The sequence below is a fragment of the Chiloscyllium plagiosum genome, unplaced genomic scaffold (genome assembly GCF_037043375.1).
Source record: "Chiloscyllium plagiosum isolate Xiang-an unplaced genomic scaffold, Cpla_swu_hap1 HiC_scaffold_22, whole genome shotgun sequence".
Taxonomy (NCBI): domain Eukaryota; kingdom Metazoa; phylum Chordata; class Chondrichthyes; order Orectolobiformes; family Hemiscylliidae; genus Chiloscyllium; species Chiloscyllium plagiosum.
The window spans coordinates 14,546,714-14,560,921 of record NW_028270160.1 but is presented as its reverse complement, the minus strand read 5'-3'; the positions used below and the strand labels follow the sequence as shown (position 1 = coordinate 14,560,921).

The following is a 14,208-nucleotide window of genomic DNA, read 5'->3' as shown; positions in this document are numbered from 1 at the left end:
GAGTCAGAGTCACGTGTAAGTCAGACCAGGTCTCTAAGTCAGCAGTTCCCTTCTCTGAAGGATATTCATGAACCAGATGATTTTTCTCCCCCAACAAGCAACACTGGTTTCATGGTCATCATTAGACTCTTAATTCCAGATTTTTATTGAATTAGAATTCCACAACTGCCAGATTTAAGCCCAGGTCAGCAGAATATTACTTGTGAACTCTGGGTGAGTAGTTCAGTGATTATACCACTAGACCATCACTTCCCCTCAATTTGAATTGTCTTTGAAAAATGGCTGGGGTTGGTAAAAGCAGTTGTGTAGCTGAGGAATGTCCCAATGAGTCCTTGGATGCACCATCAAGGAAGAAGGTCTGCTGTCCTTGACTGATCTGGGCTGACATCTGACTCCTGCAGATCCATTGCTGTGTGATTCACTCTGAATTACGCTCTAAAATTTCCTACCAAAGTCTCACTGTGTCAAATTCCTGATGAAGGACTTTTGCCCGAAACATCGATTTTCCTGCTCCTTGGATGCTGCCTGACCTACTGTGCTTTCCCAGCACCACTCTAATCTAGACCCTAATCTCCAGCATCCCTTTATTGGTCAGAGTATTGAGTACAGGAGCTGGGAGGTCATGTTGCGGCTGTACAGGACATTGGTTAGGCCACTGTAGGAATATTGCGTGCAATTCTGGTCTCCTTCCTATTGGAAAGATGTTGTGAAACTTGAAAGGATTCAGAAAAGATTTACAAGGATGTTGCCAGGGTTGGAGGATCTGAGCGACAAGGAGAGGCTGAACAGGCTGGGGCTGTTTTCCCTGGAGCGTTGGAGGCTGAGGGGTAACCTCATAGAGGTTTACAAAATTATGAGGGGCATGGATGGGGTAAATAGGCAAAGTCTTTTCCCTGGGGATGGGGAGTCCAGAACTAGAGGGCATAGGTTTAGGGTGAGAGGGGAAAGATATAAAAGAGACCTAAGGGGCAACTTTTTCACGCAGAGGGTGGTACGTGTATGGAATGAGCTGCCAGAGGAAGTGGTGGAGGCTGGTACAATTGCAACATTTAAGAGGCATTTGGATGGGTATATGAATAGGAAGGGTTTGGAGGGATATGGGCCGGGTGCTGGCAGGTGGGACTAGATTGGGTTGGGATATCTGGTCGGCATGGACGGGTTGGACCGAAGGGTCTGTTTCCATGCTGTACATCTCTATGACTCTATGACTCTATCTGCAGTACCCACTTCTGCCTCACTGGGTCAAATGCCAAGGCACCTTTGAATGGGTAACAATTATGCATGCAGCCAGTGATTCTAACATTCTCAGAATTATAAAACAATTGACCCTTTCATGACAGGCAAAGCAATGCCTGAACTCAGCCATACAGGTAGCATGGGATCAGCATAGATCAGCCAACATTCAGAAACACACCTCTAGGCTAGTGTTTATTTTGTCCCATTGAAAGATAATGAAGGATCAGAGTTTCAGTGATTTAGCCATCAGACAGATACTATAAGACTGATAGATTTTATAGATAGATTTAGAATTTATTACCACGTGTACTCAAGTACAGTGAAAAGTATATAATGTCACCACACATGGCACCATCTTAGGTACCAAAGTACAAAAAAAATTAGGTACAAAGTATTTAAGCATTACTTCATTGAAACATAGAAAAATAAAGAAATAAGGTAATAGTTAACATTCAAGTCTTTTGTAGTCTAAACTAGGAAAATGAAGGAATAGGTTAAAAGTTAAAAGACTCTCAGGGATGTGGCTTAGAGGCTAGGCCTAACTGACTGGGGAATTATCAGCAAATGAATGACAATCATTCTTCATGCATTCTTGAGACATAGGGTCATTGGTTGAGCCAGCATTTATTGTCCATCCCTAATCACCATGAGAAGGTGGTGGTGAGCTTCCTTCAGTCCATTTGATTGTAGGGACACCCACTGTGCTGTTGAGGAAGGAGTTCCAGGATCTTGACTAAGCAACTATGAAGGAATATTTCCAAGTCAGGGTGGTGAATGGCCTGGAGGTGAACTTGCAGACAGTGGTGATCCCTTATATCTGCTGTCCTTGTTGTTCTGGTATCTAATCCCGTGCTACATCTGTCTTGGGAGTGTTTGATGGGGACAGTATAGACAATGTTTTATTTTCAGTTTAAAAGAGTAGAGGGAGTTTTATTTTCAGTCCAGAAGAGTTGACAAAGCTTTACTTTCAATTTAAAAGAGTAGAGGGTGCTTTACTCTGTCTCTAACCCAACCTGTTGTGAAAATGTTTGATGGGCACAATATAGAGCGAGCTTTAATCTGCATCCATCTGCTGGAAAGTCTTGTGCACTGAAAGTAAGTGAATGAATGAGCTGAACATTATTGTTTCAATACTGAAGATGATATGCTTTCCATTGCAGACTCCAGCATGTATGCACACTTCCTGTTCAATGCCTTTGACACAGACCACAATGGCTCTGTCAGTTTCGAGGTTAGTGAATCTCCTGCAACTCTGGCTAAGAATGGGGAGCTGGGGCAGGGAGTACCTTCCTGTTAGATTTTGAAGCACCAAAGTAGATATGAAAGACAGATTGTGGATGTTATGCTTTTTAAAAACATTTCAAGACAAAGGTGATATGGTTAATTGATAAAAGAAGGGTGAGAGGAGTGAAATCATAGAACCAACAGTGTCGAAACAAACCATTTGGCCCATCAAGTTCACTCCAACTCTCTGAAGAGCATCCCACCCAGACCCCACCCCCCTCCGCCCCCCAACCCTATCATCAGAAACCAGCATTTCCCATGACCAATCCACCATTTTAGACTGTGGGAGGAAACTGCAGCACCTAGAGTAAACCCATGCAGACATAGAGAGAATGTGCAAACTCCACATAGACAGTCACCCGAGGCTAGAATCAAACCCAAGTCCATGGCACTGTGAGGCAGCAGTGCTAATTACTGAGCCATCATGCCGTAGATGTTCTACATATTGGTCACAGTATAATCTAACAGTCTCAAGAGGTGCAGCACAGCTCCTGACTAGAACTGTTAATGTGATAAGTATCTGTTCTATGTTATTGTATTGTCAGTAAAGAGCAAGAAACTAGTTAGCCAGACATGAGTTACGTGTGTAAGTGTTGCAATGGGCTGCATTCATAGCTGCCTTTAAGAGTCAGGTGTTGGGTAACACAATTTCAGCCTAAGGAACTCTCTTAACCAGGCAGCATGGATTAAAGGGAACAGGCTCTAAGCTTTGCAAGTCTAAAGTATGATTATTTACCATGTTTGAGAACCAGAGGATACCAGAAGACAGATTATGCTCACTTCACTGTTGCTGGAGCAGATCTTATTGTTTCTCATTTTGTCTTCTCACAGAACTTTGTGACTGGTTTATCTGTCATTCTCCGTGGGACTATTGATGACAAACTCAGCTGGGCATTCAACCTGTATGATTTAAATAAAGACGGCTGCATAACCAGAGAGGTAAACTGGAGATGAGGGAAGGTGTGAAATGAATGATTAATAATTTCTCTTAAATGCAAGGGGGAGAAAGGAAAGTGAGAGAAAGAGGACAAGAGAGAAATAGAGTGTGAGAGAGAAAGACAGAGAACAAAGGAATGGAAATTGTTTCGTACTTCGCTTGCACTTTTCTCATTACATTCCAAAGTGCTCTGCAGCCGGTGAAGTACTTTGGAAATGCGGTCATTTGACATCATGTGGGAATATCCTCCGAACGCTCCAATCAGCAGCTGACCTTGATAACAGGCACAGCTCCCATGAGTCCTTTGGGTGATCTAACCCACAGAGAGTGTCATTTATTCAGGTGGGAAGCTGGCAAGTAGGGACTCCACCATATTCCAGATTCCACTGTGACTAACATGTGGGTGGAAAGGTTATCCCATTCTCCTGTCAATTGATGGTATGAGCCTTCACAGAAAGACACAATGTGGGGCTCTCTCACCTGTGATTGAGACTGACATTGCCTCCACAAGATTCTGCCCTGTATCGATCGTAATATTGTCACTCATTTCAGTGATGCTCCATCTAACAAGACAGAATCTCTGGTCTCTTTGCTCTGCTGTGGTGTGAGCTGTGACTCAGTGAGCTTCACTCATACCTGATTTGGAGGTTCCAGGGTTCAAGTTCCACTCTAGAAAGTCAAGCACTTCATTCAGATCAACATTCCCAGTGCAGTGCTCCGGGAGAGTTGCCCTGTCACAGTGAGGTTTGAAACCCAGGTACCATCTGGCTTCTCATAAGGATGTGAAATAGCCCAGAACCACTATTTCGTCTTCCCCAAGTCCAGCTCAATATTGATTCTTCAGTGAACGACTATCTGATTGTGATCATATTGCTTTCTGTGGAGGCTTGCTCTGCATGAATTGAATATGTTTCCAGCATTACAACATTATAACAATACTACAAAATTGGCTGTGCAATGTTTTCAGATGTTCTGAAGTTGTGAACACTGTTATTCCAATGGGAGTTGCCACTTCTTTCCCTGAAGGTGCAGCTGACAGTGGAAGTGGGTGATGAATTGCCATTTTCATTTGTCTTGGGAACCAGGGTTTTCCTGGTCCCTGCAGTCAGTGGGTCTGAGACTAAGATTCTTAGCCAGAAGAAAACAGGTCTCAACATCACTGAATAATCCAGAGCTTGAACAGACGCAGATGTCTGCACTGGCTCTGGAGACTGTAAAAGGGCCTTGTGTCACTACAGTCAATGTGCATGAAAGCCATTGAGATGTAGCATGTGTGAGCATGTGTTTGTACGTGTGTGCGTGAGTGTGAGTTTGTGTCTGTGTGAATGAGAGACCGAGCTTGTGTTTGTGTGAGAGCAAATGTGAGAGCAAATATGTGCCTGTCTGTGTGAGTGAGTATATGACTTGTGAGTGAGTGTGTGTCTGTGCTTGAGAGCGAGCATTTGTCTGTGTGTGAGACCGAGTGTGTGTCTGAGTGTGAGCGCGAGCATGTGTGTAACAGCGAGCGTGTGTTTGTGTGAGAGCAAGCTTGTGTCTGTGGGTGAGTGAAAATGTGTCTTTGTTGAGAGTGAACGTGTGCCTTGAGTGAGCATGTGTCTGTGTGTGAGCGTGTCTGTGTGAGTGTGTGTGTTTGTGTGTGAGAGTGAACGTTTGTCTGTGTGTGAGAGCAAGGCATGTGTCTGTGTGACAGAGTGTGTGTCTGTGTGTGAGAGACTGAGCATGTCTATATGTGAGAGACTGAGCATGTGTCTGTGTGGCGAGATTGAGGACTGCAGATGCTGGCGAATCGAGTGGAGAGTGTGCTGCTGGAAAAGCACAGCAGGTCAGGCAGCATCTGAGGAGCAGGAGAGTCGATGTTTCAGGCAAAAGCCCTTCATCATGTGTCTGTGTGACAGAGTGTGTCTCTGTGTGTGAGACTGAGCACGTCTGTGTGTGAGAGACTGAGCATGTCTGTGTGTGAGAGCGAGCTTGTGTCTGTGTGTGAAACTGAGCAAGTCTGTGTGTAAAAGCAAGTTTGTGTCTGTGTGTGAGAGAATGAATGTGTCTGTGTGTGACAGTGAGCACCTGTCTGACTGCATGTGGGTGTGTTTGTTAGACTGGGAGTGTGGCTTAATCTGTATTAGTGGGAGTATGAATGTGTTTGTCTGTGTGTGTGTGAGAGTGTGTGCGTGTATGAGTGTAACGCCGTGTATGACTGTGAGTATATGTGTATATGAGTGCGAGACTCTGTGTGTGTGTGTGTGTCAGTGTGGGATAGTGTATAAGAATGTGCATAAATGTGTGCTTATGAGTGTGAATGTGTGTACTCAGTTGAGGATTAGACATCGGTGTTAGAAGCTAAGAATACAAGAACAAATGGAATGCAGTGGTTCAAGAAGGCAGCTCACCACCATTTTCTCAAGGACAACTCGGGACAGCAATAAATGCTGGCCCAGCCAACAATGCCCCCTGTGTTGGTGGTTGTGTGTTCTAAAATGAGTTTGAGTTTGACCCCTAGTTGAACTGATCCGAAGGGAGATGGCAAGTGGCGTCTGATTAATTCTTTTCCTTTGACCTATTTGCAGGAAATGCTGGATATTATGAAATCCATTTACGACATGATGGGAAAGTACACCTACCCGACAGTGAGGGAGGAATCACCACAGGAACACGTGGAAACCTTCTTCCAGGTAAGAGGTCATGGGTTCAAAATTCTGACTATCTGATGTAACATATGACTTCTGATGAAGAGCCACTGGACTCGAAATGTTAAATCTGCTTTCTTCCCATAGGCTGCCAGACCTGCTGAGTGTCTCCAGAAATATCTGTTTTTGTTTCTCCAGCATCTGCATCTGTTTTATACAAGAGTAGAGGAAGCTTTAGTCTGTATCTAACCTTGTGCTGTACTGTCCTGGGAGTGTTTGATGGGAATGGTGCAGAAAAGGGCTTTACTTTCAGTTTAAAGGGATAGAGATGGCTTTACTTTCAGTTTAAAAAGTAGAAAGGACTTTACTCCTATGTTTTACCTGCCCTGGGTGTGTTTTTTTAAATATTCACTTGTGGGATGTGGGTGTCACTCACTAGCTAGCATTTATTGTCTGTCCCTGGTTGCACTTGAGAAGCTACTGAGCTGCCTTCTTGAACTGCTGCAGTCCACATGCTGTAGGTTGACCCACAATATCTTTAGGGAGAGAGTTTCAGGATTTGATAGTGAAGAAAAGGTGGTATATTTCCAAGTCAGGATGGTGAGGTGTTTAGAGGGGACTTTAAGATGCTGCTGTTCCCGTGTATTTTCTGCCCTTGTCCTTCTAGATGGAAGTGATTGTGGGTTTGGAAGGTACTGGCTAATGACCTTTGGTCAGTTTTTCAGGAGATAGTATACACTGTTACTGAGCATCAGCGGTGCAGGAAGTCGACATGGTGCCAATCAAGCAGGCAGCTTTGTCCTGGATGATGTTGAGCTTCTTCAGTGTTATTGGGGTTACACCCATCCAAACATGTGGGGAGTATTCCATCACACTCCTGACTTGTGCCTTGTCGATGATGTACAGGCTTTGGGGAGTCAGGAGGTGAGTTACTTGCCACAGTATTCCTAGCCTCTGACCTGCTCTTGTAGACACTATTTATATGGTGAGTCCAGTTGAATTTTTGGTCAAGGATGATACTGGGGGATTCAGTGATGGTGATGCCATTGAATATGAAGGGGGTTGGTTAGATTGTCTCTCATTGGAGATGGTCATAGCCTGCCATTTGTGTAGTGTGAATATTACATGCTGCATGTCAGTCCAAGCCTGGATATTGTCCAGAATTTGTTGCATTTGGCAATGGACTGCTTCAGTATTTGAGGGGACGTGAATGGTGCTAAACATTGTGCAATTATTACTGAACATCCCCACTTCTGACTTTATTATGGAGGGAAGGTTATTGATGAAGCAACTGAAGATGGTTGGGCCTAGGACACTATCCTAAGGAACTCCTGCAGAGATGTCCTGAATCTGAGATGACTGACCTCCAACAACCACAACCACCTTCCTAAGTGGCAGGTGTGATTCCAACCAGTAGAGAGTTTTGCTCCCTGATTCCAGTTTTACTAGGACTCCTTGATGCCACACTCAGTCAAATGCAGCCTTGATGTCAAAGGCTGTCATTCTCACCACACCTCTGGAATTCAGCTCTTTTGTCTGTGTTTGCAACAGAGGAAGTACTGACATGAAGAGTTGGGTGGCTCTAACAGAACCCAAAACTGGGTATTGCTGAGCAGAAGCTGCTTGATAGCACTGTTAATGATGCCTTCCATCACTTTACTAATGATGGAGAGTAGACTGATGGGGCAGTAATTGGCTGGGTTGGATTTGTCCTGCTTTTTATGTACAGACATACCTGAGCAATTTTCCACATTGTTGGGTAGATGCCAGTGTTGTACAGGAATGGCTTGGCGAGAGGAGCACAAGCCTTCAGTACTATTGCCCAAATGTGTCAGGGCCCATAGCCTTTTCATTATCCAGTGTCTCCAAATATTTCTTGATATCACGTGGAGTGAATCAACTTGGCTGAAAACTGTAGACTGTACCAGAGAGGAGGCAACGATGGATCATCCACTCTGCTCTTCTGGTTAAAGATTGCTGCAAATGCTTTAGCCTTCTATTTTGCACTGATATGTTGGTTTCTTTCATCATTGACGAAGGGGATATTTATGGGGCCTCCTCTTCCTGTGAGTTGTTTAACTGTCCACCATGCTGGATGTGACAGAACTGCAGAGTTTAGATCTAATGAGTTGGTTGTGGGATCATTCTGTCTATCATTTGCTGCTTATGTTGTTTGACATACAAGCTGTCCTGTTTGGTAGCTTCACCAGGTCGACACCTCATCTGCAGGTATGCCTGGTACAGCTCCTAGCTTGCCCACCTGCACTCTCCTTTGAACCAGGGTTGATTCCTTGGCTTGATGGTAATGGTTGAATAGGAGACATGCCAGGACATGAGGTTGCAGATTGTGCTGGAGTACAGTTCTACTGCTGTTGATGGCCCACAGTGCCTCATAGATGGCCAGTCTTGAGTTGCTAAATCTGTTCGAAGTCTGCCTCATTTAGCACAGTGATAGTGCCACATGACACAATGGAGGATATTCTCAATGTGAAATTGGGACTTCATCTCCATAAGCACTGTGCTTTAGTCACTCTTACCAATACTATCATTGACAGATGCATCTGCAAGTATGTTTTTCCCTCTTGTTAGTTCCCTCACCACTTGCCACAGACCCATTCTAGCAGCTATGTCCTTTAGGACCTGACTAAAGTACTGCTGTCAAGTCACTCTTGGTGGTGGAAGTTGAAATCCCCCACCCAGATTACATTTTGCACCCATGTCACCCTCAGTGCTTCCTCCAAATGTTGCTCAACATGGAGAAATACTGATTAATCAACCGAGGGAGGACAGTACATGGTAATTAGCAGGAGGTTTCCTTACCCCTGTTTAACCTGAAACTGTGAGACTTCATAGGGTTCAGAGCCAATATTGAAGATTCTCAGAGCAACCCTGTCCTGACCATATACCACTGTGCTGCCACCTTTACCGGGTCTGTCCTCCCAGTGAGACAGGACATATCCAGGGATGGTGATGGTGATGTCTGGGACACTGTCTGTGAATATGACCGTGTTAGGCTGTTACTTGATTAATATGTGAGACAGCTCTCCCAATATTGGCACTAGCCCCCAGATGTTAGTGAGGAGCCCTTGCAGGGTCGACAGAGCTGTTTCTGGTATTGTCCTTCCCAGTGCCTAGGACAATGCTGGTGGTCCACCTGGTTTCATTTCTTTGTTGAGACCTTGAGACAACTTGGCTTGCTTGGCCATTTCAGAGGGCAGTTGAGAGTTACTAAATTGCTGAGAGTCTGGAATCACCTGTACACCAGATGGACTAGATGGATTTTTCCAATAGTTGACAATGGTTTCATGGTTATCAGTCGATTCTTAATTCCAGATATTTTTCATATAATTCAAATTCCGACATCTGCTGCACAACAATTCAATTCCAGATCCCCAGGACATCACTTGGGCTCTGGATTAATTGTTTAGTGACAATACCACTTGACCATCACCTACTGCTGGGGACACTGTCGAGAGAGAGCCGTACCTTACTTTAGAGCAGTAGAAGGAGCTTTACTCTGTATTGAATAACGCCTAACACACACTCCCAACCCAGCTGTAACTGTCCTGGGGGTATTTGAAGGAGACAGCATGAAGGGGGCTTTACTCTGTAAATAACCTCACACTGCTGTACCTGTCCTGGGAGTGTTCTATAGGGACAGCTAGAGAGAGCTTTACTCTGTATCTAACCCCGGGCTGTATCTGTCCCAGGAGTGTTTGATAGGGACAGTTAGAGGGAGCTTTACTCTGTATCTAACCCCGGGCTATATCTGTCCCAGGAGTGTTTGATAGGGACAGTTAGAGGGAGCTTTACTCTGTAACTAACCCCATGTTATATCTGTCCTTGAAATGTTTGATGAGCTCATTAGCACAAGCACAGCAACAGGAAATATTTACTTGACAATTTTGACACAAACTGCATCTGTTTAAAAAAAATCTACAATGATAACATATTAAGAACATATGAAATAGGAACAAAAATAGATCCTTTGGCCTTTCAAGCTTGCTCCAAGATTCCAGTTGTTATTTTCCTGCAGTATCACCATATTCCGTGATGTCATCAGCATCTAGATATCTATCGGTCTCCGACTAGAATGTAACTCAATGACTAAGTAGAATGTAACTCAATGACTAAGTAGAATGTAACTCAATGACTAAGCTTTCACTGCTCTCTGAGGTAGACAATTCTAAAGAATCACCCACCTCTGAAATTCTTCCTCACCTCAGTCCTAAATTTATTCTGAGACTGTTCCCTGGTTCTTGACAGCCCTCAGACAGGGGAAACCGCCTTCCTGCATCCATCCTGTCCTTTCCTGTAAGGATTTTGTGCACTTCTGTGAGATCACTTCTCATTCTTCTAAACTCCAGAAAACACAGGCCCAGTCACTTCAATCTCTCCTCAATGGGACAATCCCACCCTCCCAGGAAGCAGTCTGGTGAACCTCTGCTCTCTAGACAGTATATCCTTCCGTGCTTATAGAGACCAGATCTATGCTCAACGCACCAGTTGCCAGCTCACCAAGATGATTTACACTGCACGCCGTGCTAGTGCCATTGTTTGGTGACCTATAAACCACTCCTTCCAAAGTTTGCTGCCCCTGAGCTCTTAATTCCTGTTCTTCTGATCGAAGATTCTCTCGTACTGATCACAGTCTTTATTATACCCTTCAATAATATTCAGTTTCTAGCCCTGGTCACCTTGGAGCTACATCTCTGCAATAGCAATTTTTCTATGATGTCGGTGTTGCTGGCAAGTCCAGCATTTGTTACCCATCTCTAACTACCCTGAATAGGGCAGGGAAGAGTGAACACATTGCTATGAGTCTGGAATTACATGTCGGCCAGACCAGCTAGGGATGGTTCATTAATGTTCTTCCCTAAAGGACATGTGTGAACCAGATGGGTTTTTACAACAATCAATAATAGTTTTGTGGTTACAATAACAAAGACGAGCTTTCAATTTCAGATCTTTACTAAAACAGCTTAAATTCCCACAAGTGACATTTGAACCAATTCTCCTGGGCATTAGCTTAGGCCTCAGGATTATTAGCCGATGGATGTTACCACTGTGTCACAATTTCCTCCATGTACTTTTTTGTGCTGTTCATTTTCCTGTGCTGTTGTGAGTGCTGTATGTAGTCAGATAGAATGCCTTTAATTATACTTTTTCCACATTTTTCCATATTTTGATCCCATTAAATTATGGACAGCATGTGGTGGTTCAGTGATTAGCACAGCTGCCTCACAGCACCAGGGACCCGGGTTCAATTCCAGCCTCGGGCAATGTTTGTGTGGAGTTTGCACATTCTCCCTGAGTCTGCATGGGTTTCCTCTGAATGCTGTAGTTTCCTCCCAAAATCCAAAGATGTGCAGGTTAGGTGAATTGGCTGGGATAAATTGCCCACAGCGTTCAGGGGTGTGTAAGTTATGTGCATTAGTCAGCAGTAAATGTAGAGTAATAGGGTAGGTGAATGGGTTTGAGTGGGCTACTCTTTGGAGGGTCGGTGTGGACTTGTTTCCACACCGAAGGGATTTAATGATTCTCAATCCCAGCATTTATATCTGCTGCCTTGCACTTTGTTACGACATTCATGTTTCCCATTCTGAGTTTTGTTTTTCTTGTATCTGAATTCCTTTATGGGTTTGCACCCCGTGACCAGCTCATGACTGATTTTCACTTTGTTCTGGATATCTCTTCCACAGAAAATGGACAAGAATCGAGACGGAGTTGTCACCATTGAGGAGTTTATTGAAACCTGTCAGAAGGTGAGACACTAAATCCCCGGATGTAATGTCTATATCCTGGTGAGACATGCATTCCCAGGTGAGACACCAGAGTGAACAATGAAAAACATGTAATACAGAGGAGAATATGACCTTCACTTGGATCCTGTACATTTTATTTGTACTATCTTGTGATACATGAATAACTTTGAATTCTGAACAGTGATTCTGCTCCAATATCCAACTTCACTCCCCAATCCTCACTCACCACTTTCTATCCCAGTCAAATGATTTTGCTCATTCCATTTTGATCTGTACAAGTGTGAATTGGGTGTGTGTGTGTGTGTGAGCTGGGTGTGTGTGTGTGAGAGAGAGAGCTCTGTGTGTGTGTGTGTGTGTGTATGTGTGAGAGACAGAATTGTGTGTATTTGTGTGTGTGAGAGAGAGAGAGCTGGGTGTGTGTGTATGATAGAGAGAGCTGGGTTTGTGTGTGTGAGAGAGAACTGGGTGTGTGTTTATGTGTGTGAGAGAGAGCTGGGTGTGTGTGTGTGTGTGAAGTGTGTGTGTGTGTGAGAGAGAGAGCTGGGTGCGTGTCTATGAGCTGAGTGTATGTATGTGAGAGAGCCTGGGATTTGTGAGTCTGTCCTGTGTGTCTTTGTGTGTCTATGTGAATTCCCGCTAATGTTTTCTTCTTCTGTTTCTTTCTCTAGGATGAAAATATCATGAAGTCAATGCAACTTTTCGAGAATGTTATCTAGAGGTCAGAGGTTGACCTAACTCCTTGCCCTCCTTTGGCAGTCGCCTTGATTGAAAAACTTTTACTCAGATCCTGGATTTGTCCACTGGGCGCCTACACCTTCTCCTATCATAACTCATGTGGTTGTGGTGGGAGGAGCTGGATTGTAGGTCTTTCTGAAATGCACCTAGAGAGGGGAGGAGAAAAGGACCCATGCAACACACACTTTGTACTTTTCTCAGAACCCAAGAACTGCTTGAGAATGTGAAGGGTGTGGCATCAACAATCTTCCTGGAAACGTGGCAGTGAGATTCACATGCCAAGATACACACACCGAACACAGGCTGCTCTTCACAGCATGTTACTATAACAAACTATTAGCATCTGTATACAATAATACCGGATATATGGTACCAAAAATAGTAAAAGTGCTATCTGTGTTCCATCCGTCATCTGCTAGAAAACGCTGGGCCCACTGACCAAAATCTTCTCTTTGCCAAAAGGCTTTACTACCCTTTCAGCTCTCCAATAACATCCCAACTGGTCGAATCAAAATGGCATGCAGAAGTATAGACAGAGCTTTACTCTGTATCTATCCGTGCACTGTAACTGCCCTGGGAGTGTTTGATGAGGACAGTGTAGAGGGAACTTTACTCTATACCTCACCCTGTGCTGTATCTGTTCTGAGAGCCTTTGGTTGGGTCAGTGTGTAGGGAGCTTTACACTTAATCTGGCCCCATCTTATGCTGCTCTGGGGGTACGGGGACAGTATTGAGAGAGATTTACTCTGTATCTAACACCATGCTGTCCCTGTCCTGAGAGTATTTGATGAGTACATTGCAGAGACAGCTTTACTCTGTATCTAACCCTGTGCTGTAACTGCTCTGGGTGTATTTGATGGGGATGATGTAAGGGAACTTTACCCTGTATCTAAATCCATGCAGTAAGTGCTCTGGAAGTGTTTGATGGGTGACTGTAGAGGGAGCTTTATTCTGGACCTAACCCTGTGCAGTAACTGCCCTGGGAGTGTTTAATGGGTCAGCGTATAGGGAGTTTTACTCTATATCTAACCTTTCTAGTGAGTTGGTTGGGGAGAATGTTACTGCTGACATTTGGTATTTGGTGCTTAAATAAGTAAGTGCTTCCATCTCCTACAAGAACAACCCCGCCATTTTAAAAAATGTTTAATCGGACATTTCTGTACATTCTGACAATTTCAGATTTGTCTCAAATTTACATATGATTTCAAGATCTCTCAATGATTATTTGCAGCGAGGCTTCACCATATCACCGGTGGTGTCTAGCAGGGTTGGAATCAGTGGTCTGCTGATTCACAATAACTGCCAATGAGAACACTGACTGCATGAAGGCCGGATGAAAAATAGAGCAATATTGTTCAATATTTACATCAATATAGAAAGGAAATTGGTTCAACATTGGATGATCATTACTTGTGGAATGTATAAGTTAATGTTACTACAACAACAGCTTACGCATATAGCGCATTTGACAAAGTGAAAATCTCAAACAAATTGACCTGGAGCCACAATAAGAGACTATAGGATAAGGTCATGAGGAGTTTTTGAGGACAATTTTAAAAGATTAAAGGGAGTGAGGGTGAGTTTTGATGAGGGTCATCCAAGGCTTAGGGCCAAGGTGGCTGAATTC

General features: G+C 44.0%; 1 protein-coding gene across 7 annotated transcripts in view; it reads left to right on the top strand.

Annotated features, from left to right (window-relative positions):
• The window catches only part of LOC122561290 (A-type potassium channel modulatory protein KCNIP2), a 365,867-nt gene extending 353,220 nt beyond the window's left edge, over positions 1 to 12,647 (top strand). For 6 of the 7 annotated variants that reach the window (XM_043712949.2, XM_043712947.2, XM_043712948.2 and 3 more), the window contains 5 exons: positions 2,397 to 2,467; positions 3,352 to 3,459; positions 6,022 to 6,126; positions 11,784 to 11,846; positions 12,515 to 12,647. In XM_043712949.2, coding sequence (XP_043568884.1) covers positions 2,397 to 2,467; positions 3,352 to 3,459; positions 6,022 to 6,126; positions 11,784 to 11,846; positions 12,515 to 12,562 — 395 coding nt within the window. In that variant the 3' untranslated portion in view covers positions 12,563 to 12,647. Of the gene's footprint in view, positions 1 to 2,396; positions 2,468 to 3,351; positions 3,460 to 6,021; positions 6,127 to 11,783; positions 11,905 to 12,514 lie in introns of all 7 variants that reach the window. The other variant, XM_087998783.1, reaches the window with a different exon arrangement.
• The last annotated feature ends 1,561 nt before the right edge of the window (positions 12,648 to 14,208 follow it).